This window comes from Myotis nattereri (assembly GCF_964212035.1).
Source record: "Myotis nattereri genome assembly, chromosome: 1".
In the NCBI taxonomy this organism is placed as follows: Eukaryota; Metazoa; Chordata; class Mammalia; order Chiroptera; family Vespertilionidae; genus Myotis; species Myotis nattereri.
In genome coordinates this window covers 172,875,296-172,891,386 of record NC_138075.1, presented here as the reverse complement: position 1 = coordinate 172,891,386, position 16,091 = coordinate 172,875,296, and the positions used below count along the sequence as shown (strand labels likewise).

The 16,091-nt window shown below is 42.3% G+C and overlaps 1 protein-coding gene across 2 annotated transcripts in view; it reads right to left on the bottom strand.

The window, feature by feature from the left end:
• LOC308532185 (broad substrate specificity ATP-binding cassette transporter ABCG2) overlaps positions 1 to 16,091 on the bottom strand; it is a 52,910-nt gene that overhangs the window by 19,127 nt on the left and 17,692 nt on the right. For both annotated transcript variants that reach the window (XM_081109490.1, XM_081109491.1), the window contains exons 3-8: positions 11,038 to 11,097; positions 10,311 to 10,425; positions 9,572 to 9,724; positions 6,845 to 7,002; positions 2,173 to 2,324; positions 365 to 469 (exon numbers count right to left, since the gene is read on the bottom strand). In XM_081109490.1, coding sequence (XP_080965616.1) covers positions 365 to 469; positions 2,173 to 2,324; positions 6,845 to 7,002; positions 9,572 to 9,724; positions 10,311 to 10,425; positions 11,038 to 11,097 — 743 coding nt within the window. The remainder of the gene's footprint in view (positions 1 to 364; positions 470 to 2,172; positions 2,325 to 6,844; positions 7,003 to 9,571; positions 9,725 to 10,310; positions 10,426 to 11,037; positions 11,098 to 16,091) is intronic.

Here is a 16,091-nt window from a genome sequence, read left to right as displayed (position 1 = left end):
TGGTTACATCATGAGGGTGGAGCCCTCCTGAATGAGATTAGTGCCCTTTTAAAAGAGTCCCCTCTCCACTTCCACCAGGCAAGGAAACGGTAGTCCAGCTATTAACCAGGCCCTGGGGCCCCAACAGACAACAATCTCCTAGCACCTGAGCTGTGAGAAATAAATGACTATTGTTTAAGCCACCTGGCCTGTGGTATTCTTGTTACAACAGCTCAAGTGGATTAAGACAACTGGTATCAGAGGGCATCATTAAATTTATATGTTATATAAATTCACAAAACTACATTTCAATGAGCTGCCATACTGCTGAACTTCAGGCAGTTCAATTAGGCAATAATCTGTGACTCTTGACAGATTCACATACCTTCACCATCTTCGACCTCTCTGTTTAATACCACAGCAGAGGAGTCTCCATTAATGACATCCAGGAAGAAGTCTGCAGGGTTATTATAGGGCTCACAGTGGTGACCTACAGAAGAAGGCAACCCAGGCAAATAAGAAAAACAATATATATGTTAAAAAAAATAAAAAGCTGCAACTTGGACTAATGCTCCTTAAAACAAGGCAACATGCAACGGCAACTAAGGCACGGCAGGATCGTGTTTGGGAGAAGCCAAGAGTATGTTCTGCTCTCTGGGATCAGCTAGTGACTACCTCAATGCCAGTACCCACTTTAGCAATGACTGCTTCTCCACCTACTGAATTCAGGTCCAAATTATTACCCCTTATGCTGCTATAGTTCCAGCAAAGAGAACAAATCACCAGAGCAGCACTCTCAAGAGGACGTGCCCAGCATGGCACACCTGAACGCTTTACCTTCACTTCTTGTGCCTGTTCTGAGCTCCACTTGGCCTATAGTCTTCTCTCAGATTCATCTCCCCTACAATCCCCAAACGCAAGTATCCTTGATTTTAAGTAACAGAGATTATACAAGAACAATTTTTAAAAGATAGCTAGGGAATATTTAAAACTATAGTTAGGGTCATAGAGCATCATCTACAATAATATCAAATATCTCTAAAATGAAGCAGACTGCATGAGTCGTAAAAAAGTAATTATAGCCTGACCAGCATTGCTCAGTGGTTGAGCATCGACATATGAACCAGGAGGTCATGGTTTGATTCCTGGTCAGGGCATAGGCCTGGGTTGCAGGCTCAACCCCCAGTTGTGGGGCAGCCGATCAATGATTCTTTCTCATCATTGATGTTTTTATATTCTCCCCCTCGCCCTTCCTCTCTGAAGTCAATAAAAATATTTTTTTAAAAATAAAATAATAGCCGAAACCGGTTTGGCTCAGTGGATAGAGTGTCGGCCTGCGGACTGAAAGGTCCCAGGTTCGATTCCAGTCAAGGGCATGTACCTGGGTTGCGGGCACAACCCCGGTGGGGGATGTGCAGGAGGCGGCTGGTCGATGTTTCTCTCTCATCGATGTTTCTGACTCTCTATCTCTCTCCCTTCCTCTCTGTAAAAAATCAAGACAATATATTTTTTAAAAATAAATAAATAAAATAAAATAATAATAATAATAATTATACCTTGTCATCTGAAATAGAACCAGGCAACCCAGAACTGTCAGAAATATTGGTCCATTAAAGTAAGACTCAGAAGTAGTCATTCTATTGACTGGTAAGTCACTCATATCCACTCAAGGACTAAATCTTCAATCAAATGTTACTACAAAATTAAGCAGCATCTCCATAAATCCTCATAAAGGCAGACCAACATCCCATGCAGGGGGAAAAATGATACAGCTTGATCTATTATATATATGGTTAAGAAGACAAATGATTTGGGGGGAAAGGGCGGTATTAGGCCTTTCCAAAAATGTTCAGTTAGACTAATAACTGATTATGAAGCTAACGTATTGAACTGTTAGGAAAGGGAAACTAGAGCTGGTAAGCAGAACAGTATAGGAACAGAACAGAACAGAAGTAGTCCTACACATACACAAAGTATGCATGCATATTCAGACAGGACAAAAAAGAGACCTAAATGATAAGCCAGCAGTGCAAAATGAAGACAAATTCTAGCACCAAACTGACCAAAGATGGTCTGGAGTGGTGGAAACCATGTTATCTCTACTCAAAGATCAAGCAGCACTCTGACCACCTCTCCGCTCTCTTCCAGGATTCTATTAAGGAAGGATCTCACTGCATGAAAAGGTGACCATACCAGCTGATGCAAAGTATTCCAAGGCCTCCTGAGCAGGCCCATGGAACATCATTTTTCCTGAGGCCAATAAGGTGAGGCTATCAAACAACTTGAAGATGGAATAACGAGGCTGATGAATGGAGAAGATGATGGTTCGTCCATGTTTAGACATCCTAAGGTAAAAGTGAGAAAATAATGAGTCATTCAACATCTGAATCAAAAAAAAGTTTATTCCTACCTTTAGCTAATTTCTTCCTGGTTCAACTTGATTTTCTCTTACTAACATCATATCTCATATTATCTCTCTGATAGTTAAGGGATCTATATTCAACCCTGTTATGAAAGACTGAAGTTTCCTTTTTTTCTTTTCTTTTTTTTTTGGCTATGTACATAGGATGCTTTATTCTCCAGAGCAATACATGCTACAGTGGGTTGGGCTTGCACCGATGTCCCCATATGTACAGAACGGAGTAAAGTGGGTCTCTGACAAGTCTGATTGGCCTTGATGTGGAAAGGCAGATGGGGAGGATGGAACCCAGGGATGTGTTCAGTCCTGTGCTGGTTCCAGTCTGGACTGCAGGGTCTAGGCAGTGTCCCAGGTGGTCACTTCCAGGAAGGGGATGCTGCCGGGCTTGGAGGGTCTTCTGTTCCATGTCTTCTCCTGGGCGTCTGTATCTCCCCATCCCAAGCAGTTGCTCCTGGTGCAGGCAGGGTTAATCCAGCCATCCTCCGTTTCACCAGCTCTACATGTTCTGGGTTCATGGGACTAGAGCTGCGGTCGATCAGTGCTGTAGCTCCCTCATCTCCCTTACTTTCTAATGATGGGTCTGGCAAATAAAGCCCCAGGGCCTATATCTGATCCCGGATATCAGCAACTACATCTTCTCTATCCCCTGCTGGTGCCAGCTCCACCTCCTCTGGTTCAGGATCTTGGTTTAGGGGCTGGTAGGAGTAGCCAGCTGGGCCAGTCCTGGTTTCTTCCAGCTTTTCCTCAGGCTCCTCACTGCTCCAAACTCCAGTGCTTTCTGTAGGGCCCTGGCGCAGCCCTAGTTCCTCAGTCTGTTTAGGGAAGATATGCTCAGGGCTCGGGGTCTCCCCCTAGAACTACTGCGGCCACCCAGGCAGGGTCCACTCAGAGTCCACAACCGAAGCCCCACCTTCACTCAAGACTAAAGTTTCTGGATAGAGAACCAAGATGGCGGCATAGGTTAACGCCGGAGTTTGCTGCCTTGAACAACTACTTCAAAAGTGAAACTAAAAAACGGAATGGACATCACCCAGAACCACAGGAACGCTGGCTGAGTGGAAGTCCTACAACTAGGAGGAAAGAGAAACGCATACGGACACTCAGAGGAGGCTCAGTGCTGAAGTCAAATTCTGAGGTGCGGAGTGCGGGGAGCGGACTGGCGGCGGAGGGCGCGGTTGGCGTTTCCAATCGGGAGGGAGTCGCAGACTCTGAGCTCCAGATACAGGCGAGTCTTTAGGGACCCAGACTCAAACGGGAGAAGCGGGACTGTCTGGCTTCGGTCAGAGCGAGTGCAGCTTTCTCTCCGAGGTTTGCAGCTGGTGCTGGGACTCAGAGAGGCAGAGCCCCTGGGGACAGGACTGAGAGCCGCCATAACTGCTCTCTCCGGCCCACCCTGATGATCCTCTGCGACCCGCCCCGCCCAAGCCCTGCACAGAGCCATTTGCCGGATAGCCTCAGGCAAAGGCTAGATTAGCACCTCCCTAGAGGACAGAAGTTCTCTTACTGCAGACACAGCTGATTCTCATAGCCACTTGGCCTGGAGGTCAAACCCTCCCTGGTATTAGTTACAACAATCAAGGCTTAACTACAAGACTGCGCACAAAGACCACTAGGGGTTGCACCAAGAAAGCATAAAAAATGCGGAGACAAAGAAACAGGACAAAATTGTCAATGGAAGATATAGAGTTCAGAACCACACTTTTAAGGTCTCTCAAGAACTGTTTAGAAGCCGCCGATAAACTTAATGAGATCTACAAGAAAACTAATGAGACCCTCGATATTATATTGGGGAACCAACTAGAAATTAAGCATACATGGACTGAAATAACGAATATTATACAGACTCCCGACAACAGACCAGAGGAGCGTAAGAATCAAGTCAATGATTTGAAATGCGAGGAAGCAAAAAACACCCAACCGGAAAAGCAAAATGAAAAAAGAATCCAAAAATGCAAGGATAGTGTAAGGAGCCTCTGGGACAGCTTCAAGCGTACCAACATCAGAATTATAGGGGTGCCAGAAGATGAGAGAGAGCAAGATATTGAAAACCTATTTGAAGAAATAATGACAGAAAACTTCCCCCACCTGGTGAAAGAAATGGACTTACAGGTCCAAGAAGCCCAGAGAACCCCAAACAAAAGGAATCCAAAGAGGACCACACCAAGACACATCATAATTAAAATGCCAAGAGCAAAAGATAAAGAGAGAATCTTAAAAACAGCAAGAGAAAGAAACTCAGTTACCTACAAGGGAATACCCATACGACTGTCAGCTGATTTCTCAACAGAAACTTTGCAGGCCAGAAGGGAGTGGCAAGAAATATTCAAAGTGATGAATAGCAAGAACCTACAACCAAGATTACTTTATCCAGCAAAGCTATCATTCAGAATTGAAGGTCAGATAAAGAGCTTCACAGATAAGGAAAAGCTAAAGGAGTTCATCACCACCAAACCAGGATTATATGAAATGTTGAAAGGTATCCTTTAAGAAGAGGAAGAAGAAGAAAAAGGTAAAGATACAAATTATGAACAACAAACATGCATCTATCAACAAGTGAATCTAAGAATCAAGTGAATAAATAATCTGATGAACAGAACGAACTGGTGATTATAATAGAATCAGGGACATAGAAAGGGAATGGACTGACTATTCTTGGTGGGGAAAGGGGTGTGGGAGATGCGGGAAGAGACTGGACAAAAATCGTGCACCTATGAATGAGGACAGTGGGTGGGGAGTGAGGGCGGAGGGTGGGGCGGGAACTGGGAGGAGGGGAGTTATGGGGGGGAAAAAAGAGGAACAAATGTAATAATCTGAACAATAAAGATTTAATTAAAAAAAAAAAAGACTAAAGTTTCTTAAAGTGTGTCCCATGAATGGTCTAGAATCCACTAGAGCATTAAAACTATAGATTCCTGGACAGTCTTCCCAGACCTACTGGGTCTATGGAATCCATATTTGTAACAAGCACCCAGGTAACTTGTAAGTATGTTCAAGTATGACAGCTTATTATGGACTAAATATTAAAACAATGGTTGTATGTCCTTGTTTCTATAGAAATTGGTGTTCATTCTTCTGTCCTAATAGTAAAATTAACATTACTGAAGACTTACTATACCTTTTTAAATATTTATGGATAACCTCATCTGAACTTTCACAATATTGTTATGAGACAATAAGGCAGTACTGATAGTACCAACAGTTTTATAACCTTCCTTTTACAGATAAAGTCTAGAGGGTTAAGCAACTGGCCCAAGGTGTCACAGTTGATAAGGGGCAGGGCTGGGATTTGTTGGCCCAAACATTGCTAAACAACCTTTACACAGGATTTATTACTTATGTGTCAAAGAAACAAAGGCCAAAAGTACTATTCAAAAACTATCATAAGTAAAAGTATTTTATTAATAGAACTAGAGGCCCGGAACACGAAATTCATACGTGGGTATAGTCCCTAGGTCTGGCCTAAGATCAGGGCCATCTTCCCTGGCTGCCAGAAGCCGGCCCGACCCCCTCACCTACCCCCAGTTCCCTGTTTGCCATTGGGAAATTGGAGCATACTGGCGGGGAGGAGGGACCGAGAGGTTGGCCATTCCTGCCCGCTTACTGGCCCTGCCCCCACCATGGGTCGCCCTCTGTGTGTGGGGTGACCAGCAAGGTGGGAGCCTTAGCCTGGCGCCACCCACCCCCTGCCACTACCCACCCCTGGTTCCCCATTCACCATCGGGCAATGGGAGCCTGCCGGCCAGGGGAAGGGACCAAGAGGTGGTCAGTGCGCCTCATAGTAACTGGTTGAGTAGTCATTCTGGTCATTCTGCCATTAGGGTCAATTTGCATAGTGCCCTTTTATTATATAAGATCATTTCAATTGAAGCATTTTCTAAGTACCTACTATATGCTAGCAGTGTGTACAAGTTTGTTCTGTCTCAAAAAGGATCAGGTCAGTAAATCAATCTTATGTCATTCTCAATAATCACATCCCATGTCCACTTCATGAGTCAATCCTGTTGGTTCTATCTTGAAAATAAATCCAGAATCCACACACTTCTTACCACCTCACCCCTACCATCCTAGTCAAACATCCTAGTCAAGGCCACTGCTCTCCTCAGGGCCACTGGCTGTTGCCTCCAATGAGAACTCTCTTCCTCAGATCTCCAGATCTCACTCACAGCTCACATGGTACATCAGTGAGGTCTTCTCTGACCATACTGCTATGTAATATGGCACCTCCCTCCTCCGCCATATCAGCCTTCCCTATCTATATTCTTACCTTGCTTCATTTTTCTTGAAACACTTATATTTGCTAATTGATTGTTCTCCTTCAACAAAGAAGGGAGCAATGTTTGTGTGTTGTGCTCATTGCTGAATCCCCTGCACCAAGATTCATACCTGGTACATAGCAGGGCATCAGATGTTGGATGAATGTAAGAACAATGTTCCCATAGCGCTTACCTCTTCAGGAGCAAAAGAACAGCATTAGCTGTGCTTGAGTCTAGGCCAGTTGTGGGCTCATCCAGGAACAAGATGGATGGATCAGTAATAAGCTCCATTCCAATACTAGTCCTTTTTCTTTCTCCTCCAGACACACCACGAGTAAACTGAGTTCCAACCTAACACACAAATGTTATCATTATTAACAAAAACAACCACAGGCACTATTGTTTGTTGAGCTGCTAACAAGTGCCAACCCTATAAAAGGCACTTTGTCTGGTGTCCTCATATATTCTGAACCGCGAGTAAATGAGTATCTTGGAGAAGAGGTAGGTTTCTCTTTAATTAGACAAGTAAACTGAGGCTCAGGTCAGAGCAGGTTCCTGGCTAAGCCAGATATGAAACCCATGCTTCCAACAGTTCTATATGTTCCTTTTCAAGTCCAATATTTAGTTTTAAGATCAGAAGTTAGAATTTAAAGACATGGCCCTGACATAGTGAAAGCACAATCCACAAAGGATGATAAAGATAGGAGATGAATAGGTGACAGCATCTATAATATATTAGTTTCCTTACACTCCTCCCTTTCTCCCCCACCAAACAAAGTCCTCCAGTGGACTAAAAAACTAGGTCTTGGCAGCTAATGTGGATGGTCACTTTCTATCATCCACATTAGCACCTCGAAAATCACCATAAGGCCTCCCAAATTGACCCTATCTATACTCTAACACACCACATAATACCTGACTCATTCTTTCAGACAAATTCAGAGGCAGAATATTCTACAGGTCACTGGCGCAATCTTTTCAACCAGTCAATGTCACTGTGTGTGGTGGAGGAGCAGGAAGGGTTGGGTGAGGCAGGAGGTGGGAAACAACTCTTATAGTAAAAGTCTCCAAAGAGGTAATAATCACATGCTACTCATGCCCTTGACTATATCCTATTAAAAATTGAGCTATAAAATACATTTAAAAATAACTGGAAAAATATGGGATCTACATAGTTGATATTAAGATTTTAATTATGTTAGTTGATAATGGTATTGCAGTAACATAGGCAAATGTCCTTTTTAAAAAGATGCATAGCCTGGCCAGAGTGGCTCAGCTGGTTGGAGCACAGTCCTGTGCACCAAAGCATTGCAAGTTTGAATCCAGTCAGGGCACGTACTGAAGGCAACCAATCAATTTTTTCTCTCGCATTGATGTTCTCTCTCTCTCTCTCTCTCTCTCTCCTTTCCTCCCTCCCTCCCTCCCTCCTTCTCTCTCTCTAAGTATGTCCTTGGGTGAGGATTAAAAATAAATAAGTAAATAAATAAAGCATAATAAGAACTCAGGGGTGAAATGTGACATTTATAACTGTCTTTAAAATATTTCAGAAATAAAAAACTAAACCCATTCCTGAAAAAAGATGTTAACAACTGGGAAATCCAGTATATTAATTACACTGCAATCATGTCATAACTATAGCAATCAGACTATTCTCTCTACATTTCTGTTGTGTTTAAAATTTCATAAAAATTGAAATATTTTTATGTATTATTTCAGTCAATTTGATAAATTTATTCTAAGGGAGAGAACAACTGCCTTCAACTTATTTTGCCTAGAAATCCAGGCAAGGGACTCAGGTGATGACGGCCTCACGGTGAAGGCAGGAAAGCACCTTAGTGGAAAGAAAGAGCCCAAAAAACGTGAGCCCAATCACTCATAAAACAAAAATGAGTGGTACATGGTATCAGCTCAGACTTATTCTTCCAAAATACACTTTCAGAAGACTGAAAGCATCAGATGAAGCAGCAGCCAGCAGAATACCCCACCTTCATGCATGACCCCTCAGTAAGGGATAGCGCAGGGGGACTGAACTAGAGCCATGACAGCCTGAAAAGCTCATCTTCACCCAAAGCATTGATGTCTTCCAACCAGTCTTCCATGTCTACTCAACTGTGTGTAAATCATTCCCTCACTCATCTCATTCCTCCTTCCTGATTCTGCACAACCCACACGGGGAGCTACTTCTGTCTCTCTTGCCCACAACTGTTACCTATAAAACCCAAGGGAGCCCAGCACATGACAGTGTGTAAGTAACCCTGGCAGAAGGAAGGGAGAGAGGAGGAGAGAGGGGAGGAATGGGAGATAATGTGTCCTAACAAAGGCTTTAGGAAAATAAGTTGGCTGCTACACAAATTAGAAATAAACACTAATTTGACTGAAAATAATTTTGGGAGCCAAATTACAGCAAAGCGAAACATATAGAGCAAGAACCCTGGGATTTTAGTCATTTATGAATTCTAGAAATATACCTTCAAAGCAACAGAACAAAGTTCCTGGAGGAAGAGAGGAAGAATAGCTAAAAACAAAACAAAACAAAAAAAACAAACAGAGGGTGGGGGAAGAGAAAACAAAACAATGAAAGTTAGTGAACAGACACTGAATGAGACAGGACTTACCCAGTTAGTGAGGGGGAGGAGCAAGCACTGTCATCACAGGGAAGGGATATGTAGTCTTTGCAAGAACACTTTTACCTACCAGCCCACAGGGCCATACTTCCCTCCAGGATTCAATCATTTTCAAATTTCCTTTTCCTGGTTAATATCCACCTTCATATTATGTAACTAGTGACTTTTCTCATCATTACAGAAAGCAGCCACTTTTAACCACACACATTATAGAAACTTCTGAATAAGAATAACACTACCCACACAGGGGAGGTCCTATTTGCTGGCAATGACCCCATCAGCTGTGTTCTCATTACCTTGGAATCTGCCACTTTAGCCAGACCTAACTCTTGAATGACCAAGTTTATCCGTTCATTCTTTTCATGATTCTTCATAGTTGATGGAAGGCGAAGAGCTGCTGAGAACTGTAAATTTTCTCTCACTGTCAGAGTTCCCATCACAACATCATCCTGAAGGCAAAACAAGGCATATCAGGTCTTTTCTACTACCACCAGTCTTCAGTATATACAACTTAATCCACAAGAATAACATGCCTGAGGGAAAGTTCTAGCCAATGACAAACTTGTAATTACACAAATTATACCAATAACTCCATATTCAGATAGCTGCAACCCTGATGGAATAATTCTCATTCCCTTTCTGTATACCCGAATAGAACCGAGGTAATTATGATTACTACTAGCAGACATTTCCAGACTGCTTTATAGAAGGCTTTGAAAAAATATATTTCTAAGTTAGGACAGGGAGAGAGGGGAAGGTAGGGAAAAAGTAAAACGGTAGAGTCTTTTGGGAATATGACAACTAGAATTGATATGATTGAACTTACAGGGGTCATATTCTAGATTCTCCTTGCCTTTTCATTTCACATTATTTTATAGATTACGGGAGATTACAAATAGCTGGAATAAATAAAGTTGGTTCTATGCTCATATTGTGTAGCCAGTGGGAAGCACACTGAGCAGTGGGACCAGGAGACCTGGCCAAGGCACTTGTCCAGACAGAAGAAATCTAAAAGGGAAATCCACAAATACTTACTTGTACCACATAACCTGAGTTGCATTTGAAATTGGCAGTTTGAGGTGCTCCATTTATCAAAACATCTCCAGATAATCCCTGTGGATCTTTCCTTGCAGCTAAGATATCTAACAACCTATAAAAGGACATATATGGTGAGTTTTTCTCTCCAATTCAGTCTATATCTCTCAGCTACTCTGAATGCAAATTCCACTCAAGTTAGAAAATGAACTGATCAAGGTCTAGGGTTCAACTATAATTATATAATTTTTAAATTCTCAACTTTCATTTGTCTACTCTATGCTACAATAAAGCCCCAAACCATGAAAATAATGCACCGTTGGCTGATCCAGCACAGACCTCCCCAACAGCCCTCCAAGCTGCCTGACCTCTGGGTCCCAACACAGGCGATGTGCTCCTTTAGCTGAGATGTAAGTCTTCACTTATGCCCTTGGCTCCATCTCTTTACTTTTAAGTCATCCCCTTCCTTTTCCTCCCCATTAGCTCACATCATAGATGACAGCTGTACGCCATCAGCTATCACATCCTGTTAGGAAAACTGCCCTTCTAAGACTTCCTGCTCCTCAGGATAGAACCACAACTGGCACAACGGCATGTGAGCCACAGTGCCTGGACCCAGACTAGACATGCAGCATATATTCAACTAATGCCTGCCGTTGTAAAAGTGATCTGTAAAAGCACATTACAAATGCAAAGGGAACGCTTACTGATACTCTGTTATACTCACGAAGATTTGCCTCCACCTGTGGGTCCCAGAATGGCGTTGAGGCCAGGTCTCATGATCCCACTGCAAATGCAGAAACAGACTGATTTATTGGTTCACTTTAAAACTAGTTCTAAAAATTTATAGTCCGCAGTAAATATACTCAATGAAAGGTGATGAAATCAAACAGGAAACAAGCACAAACAAACTTATAAAGGAAAAGGAAACCAAACTATCAATTAATAGAAGTCTAGTATACAAAGGATGGCATCACTAGTCAGCATCTGTAGGAAAAATGGCTCAGGTCCCTCTAAATTCCTTTACTTATTCTCTAAACTATTTACACATTTTGGAAAAGGACACGCAAATGTTTAAATTTCCTTGAAGTAAAAGATTCTGGTAAAACATCTGTTACCCTTACTTCTCTTAACACAATGTAAAGTACATCACGGGTCTTGAGTAGTGTTAGGTGATAATTATTTGCTACCTATTCAACTTCTACATGGATTTCTAGAACCACCAGTATTAATGCTCTCACTGCTCAAATCTAGTCAAATAAAGAAACAATATAACTGCCGTAACCGGTTTGGCTCAGTGGATAGAGCGTCGGCCTGCAGACTGAAAGGTCCCGGGTTTGATTCCGGTCAAGGGCATGTACCTTGGTTGCGGGCACATCTCCAGTAGGCAATGTGCAGGAGGCAGCTGATTGATGTTTCTCTCTCATCGATGTTTCTAACTCTCTGTCTCTCTCCCTTCCTCTCTGTAAAAAATCAATAAAATATATTTAAAAAAAAAAAAAAGAAAGAAACAATATAACCGAAGTAGAAATTTAATGGCTAGAAAAAGCACATCAGATGTTAAAAAGAAAACCTTACCAGGTTTTAATGCTCACAAAATTTAGTAGGGGGTATGCAGGAAGCAGTCAATCAATGGTTCTCTCTCATTATTGATGTTTCTATCTCTCCCTCTCCCTTCCTCTCTGAAATCAATAAAAATGTATTAGCCCTAACCGGTTTGGCTCAGTGGATAGAGCATCAGCCTGTGGACTGAAAGGTCCCAGGTTCGATTCTGATCAAGAGCATGTACCTTGGTTGCGGGCAACATCCCCAGTAGAGGGTGTGCAGGAGGCAGCTGATCGATGTTTCTCTCTCATCGATGTTTCTAACTCTCTATCCCTCTCCCTTCCTCTCTGCAAAAAAATCAATAAAATATATTAAAAAAATCTATGCCCAATGTCTGTGGCATTGGTAGGTAAATCATAATTTACTCCCCAGAGAATCCAGTATCTATTCCAGTGGAAGGTGCAAAGCAGAAGGCTATTTCATGCCCAGACAGTGACTTTCACGGGGCAAACACTATGATGTATAGCTGTCGTGAGTGATAGACGTCACAGTGCAGCTGTGCTCAGTGCACCAATCCAGGAGGACCTCAGCACTGCCTGCCTGCTGTGCCCGAACTGTCACGAGTGTAAAATGCCTGGTGGGTGCTAGGGTGCAATTTACCTTCTACTTTGCTCATTAACTGAGGAGCCTATCATTGAAACATTGGACAAATGCAATGAGTTAGGTAAAGCAGACATAAGCTCTAAAACAGAAAAATACCTTATTCTTTTAGTGGCCTTTCCTCCCTGATGTAATAAGACATGCTAATGGTTGGGTGAACTTTCAAGATGCATTTATCTATAGCTCTTCATGTACCTTCTGCATTGACAGCTACCTACAAACTGTTTCTAAAGTGACCAGAGATAAGCTTGTTATGCATTAAGACTTCCTTGCCAGAAAACCTTTCCAGGCTTTAAAAATCTCTACTCAAATAAAAACCAGGCAATCCTAAATGATTAACCCAAAAATGAATGTGAACGTTCTCAGACAAAGAATTTTACAGGTACCTGAGTTGGCTTCCTTTGGCACTAAACCCTAGCATCACAGAAAACAATGGACAATCCTAACTGCAAGAGTCCCAGTTTGGAACAGTGGCTAATTCTCCCTCCATTCACTCAACACAATTATTCAGTGTCTATGTGTGTACAAGACACTCAGCAGAAAAGTTCTAGCCAGCCCTGGCTGGTGTGGCTCAGTTGGTTGGGCACATCCCGTGCACCAAAAGGTTACTTGTTCGATTTCCAGTCAGGGCACATGCTGGGATGCAGGCTCGATCCATGGTAGAGGACATTGGGGAGGCAGCTGATCGATGTTTTACTCTCATGTCAATATTTCTCTCTCTTCCTCTCCCTCTTTCTCTAAAAATCAATAAACATTAAAAAAAAAAGTTCTAGCCTTCTTGGATTCTACATTCTAGTCCAGGGATCAGCAAACTACGGGTGGTCATGTTTTCTGTTTTCAAAAACGAAGTGTTAGTGGAACAGAGCCGCACTCGCCCATTTATGTCTGTGGCTGCTTTCCTGCTGCAGTGACAGAGATGAGTAGTTACAACACACAGGCGTGACCCATCACAACGAAAATATTCACTATCATAAAATGTTTGCTGACCTGTTCTAGTCTTTAGTATGCAATTCCCTTGTTGCCTCACCCCACCCCACCCGCCTTCGAAGCCTATTCCCCACCCTTCTTTATTGATTTATATAACATTCATGCACCTGAAAGTCTCCCTCACTATATTGTAAAACTTTGCAACAAGAACGGTGTCATCCTTTTTCACCACCATCCCATAGTATGCAGAGAATGCTGAATACAAGAAATGAAACCTAGCTGCAGGATTCCTGTCATATCTATTACATCTCAGTGAATAATGATAAATCTCATTTAATAGGTGAGAAGTGAATGCCATTCCCAGAGCTTGGAGCATTGTCCCTCCCTACCCTGCCCTACACACATACACACACACACACACACACACACACACACACACATACACACTCACTCACTCACTCACATACAATCTTTACTTTCTCTCTCCCCACAGCCCTGGCCCTCCAATTTAGGGTGGTAGCTTCCATGTCTCTTAACCCCTGTATCACAGCAGAGCAACACAGTGAAGTACTTTAGTTGCCCGAATCCCCATTGGAGTAGAGGTTGCAGAGAACAGAGAACATACCTCTGTCACTAGAATCTTGCACAATTTCAGACTCCTAACAGATGTTAAAAATTAGTTGAATAAATGAAAAAATAAACTGATGAACAAAATAGATCCAGAGACACGGAAGCATAGAACAGAATAGGGAATCCCAGAGAGAAGGCAGGAGAGGGGGGGTAGGTGGGAAGTGATCAACCAAAGACCTTGCATGCATGTAAGCATAAGCCATAAACACAAGACAATGGGGTGGTGAAGCTGGAAGGGAACATATGCAATACTTTCAACAATAAAGATAAAAAAATCAATTGAGTAAATGATGAATTTTTACAATTAATTACTTACAGGAAAAACCAAATGTTTAAAAAAACACAATAAGAACTATAAAAAAAAACTTATGCAAAACAGGCATACTGACTGGAAAGAAAACTTAGATACATTCCCTATTCTATCATGTTCACATAATGTATCGGTCATTTCTATTAGACATTACCTCCCCTCTTAGTGCGAAAGTGATGGAAGTGCTGGATGGAGGAGCAGCAATGGCCAGCACCCAAGATCAGAGGCTGCAAAGGGAGGTGGGAGGAAGAGAGAGGGCAGCTGGAGGGTGGGGAGATTGCTTATATTAAGGAACCAGGAAATTAACTGAACCCTGGCCAGTATGGTTCAGTTGGTTGGAGCGTTGTCCTGGGCACCAAAAGGTTGCCAGTTTGATTCCCAGTCAGGACATATATGGGAGGCAACCGATTGATATCTCTCTCATAGATGGATGTGTTGCTGTTTATTTCTCTATCTATAAAAAAATCAACTGAGCAAATCATTTAGGATATTAGGATAGTTAGAGTCAGATTTTTCACTTTTTGGGAAGATGTTTTACAAACATGGAAATGTGGAAATAACTCTGGGATATTAGATCAGAATTGGAGGTCATGGGTTTTGATCTATATACACAGACAGATATAAAAAGGTTTAGATGTATCTATGTATACATACATATGTTTCCTAGGTCTGTCCACTGAAGAAGGCCTAGGAGCTATGCCATCCCAATACCAATGAACACTCCAAACACCCAGATCTCAGTTAGTAAATGCAAAACTTCATAAAAAGGAACCAGGTGGGGTAAGTTCAGTGAGTCTGGAACTTCTTATTGTGCCAACAAAATACTCAAAGAAAAGAATGTGTCAAAAGAATGAATTAAAAAAATAAAACACAGAACCTACCTTGAAAGGTCTCCCACTGATCAAATCAGAAACAATAACAGTATCAAGATTAATGATGATAACATATTATTATTGGATAGTACTGAATATAACATGAATCCATGAGTCTATATTAAAATAAATAAATGAACGAAGAGCTGAAGAACAAAGAGTTACCCTTTTAGTGGAATGCAAACTAATCCAAATAGAACAGCGAGATGAAAATAGAAAATCACCCTGTGGTAACTATCACAGTGATAGTTATTGCTCATTCAGGCCAGAGACATCAATAGGGCTGAAGCTGGTGAGTTCAGGTTTCATGAAAAATAGGGTTTTGGAATAATGTCAGGGTAACTCCCCTCAAAATATTTATTACTGACATAGGGGAAAATGGTGACATGTGGTGAAAGCTGGCAGATACCAACATGACCAGGTGATCAAGATTAACAACAGCCTTGGCCCGGTGGCTCAGGTGGTTGGAGTGCAGTCCCATACATCAAAAGGTTTCTGGTTCGATTCCTGGTCAGGGTACATACCTAAGTTGCAGGTTTGAGCTCTGGTCGGGGCGCATACAGGAGGCAATGGACCGATGTTTCTCTCTCTCTCCCTTTCTCTCTGTCTAAAAGTCAATATAAACATACCTTCAGGTGAGGATTAGTTTAAAAAGATTAAATCACCTGGAGAGAGACAGGAAAATACCAGGTTGGATGAGACTGAGGAGACATGATGTGATCGTCAGTCAAGTATGTGAAGAGCATGGTGGCCAACAGCCCCTAAGGACCCACCACTGCAGCTATTATGAGGCTAAGCAACCACTCAGACAATGACTGAGAGGTTATATAGGAGAGG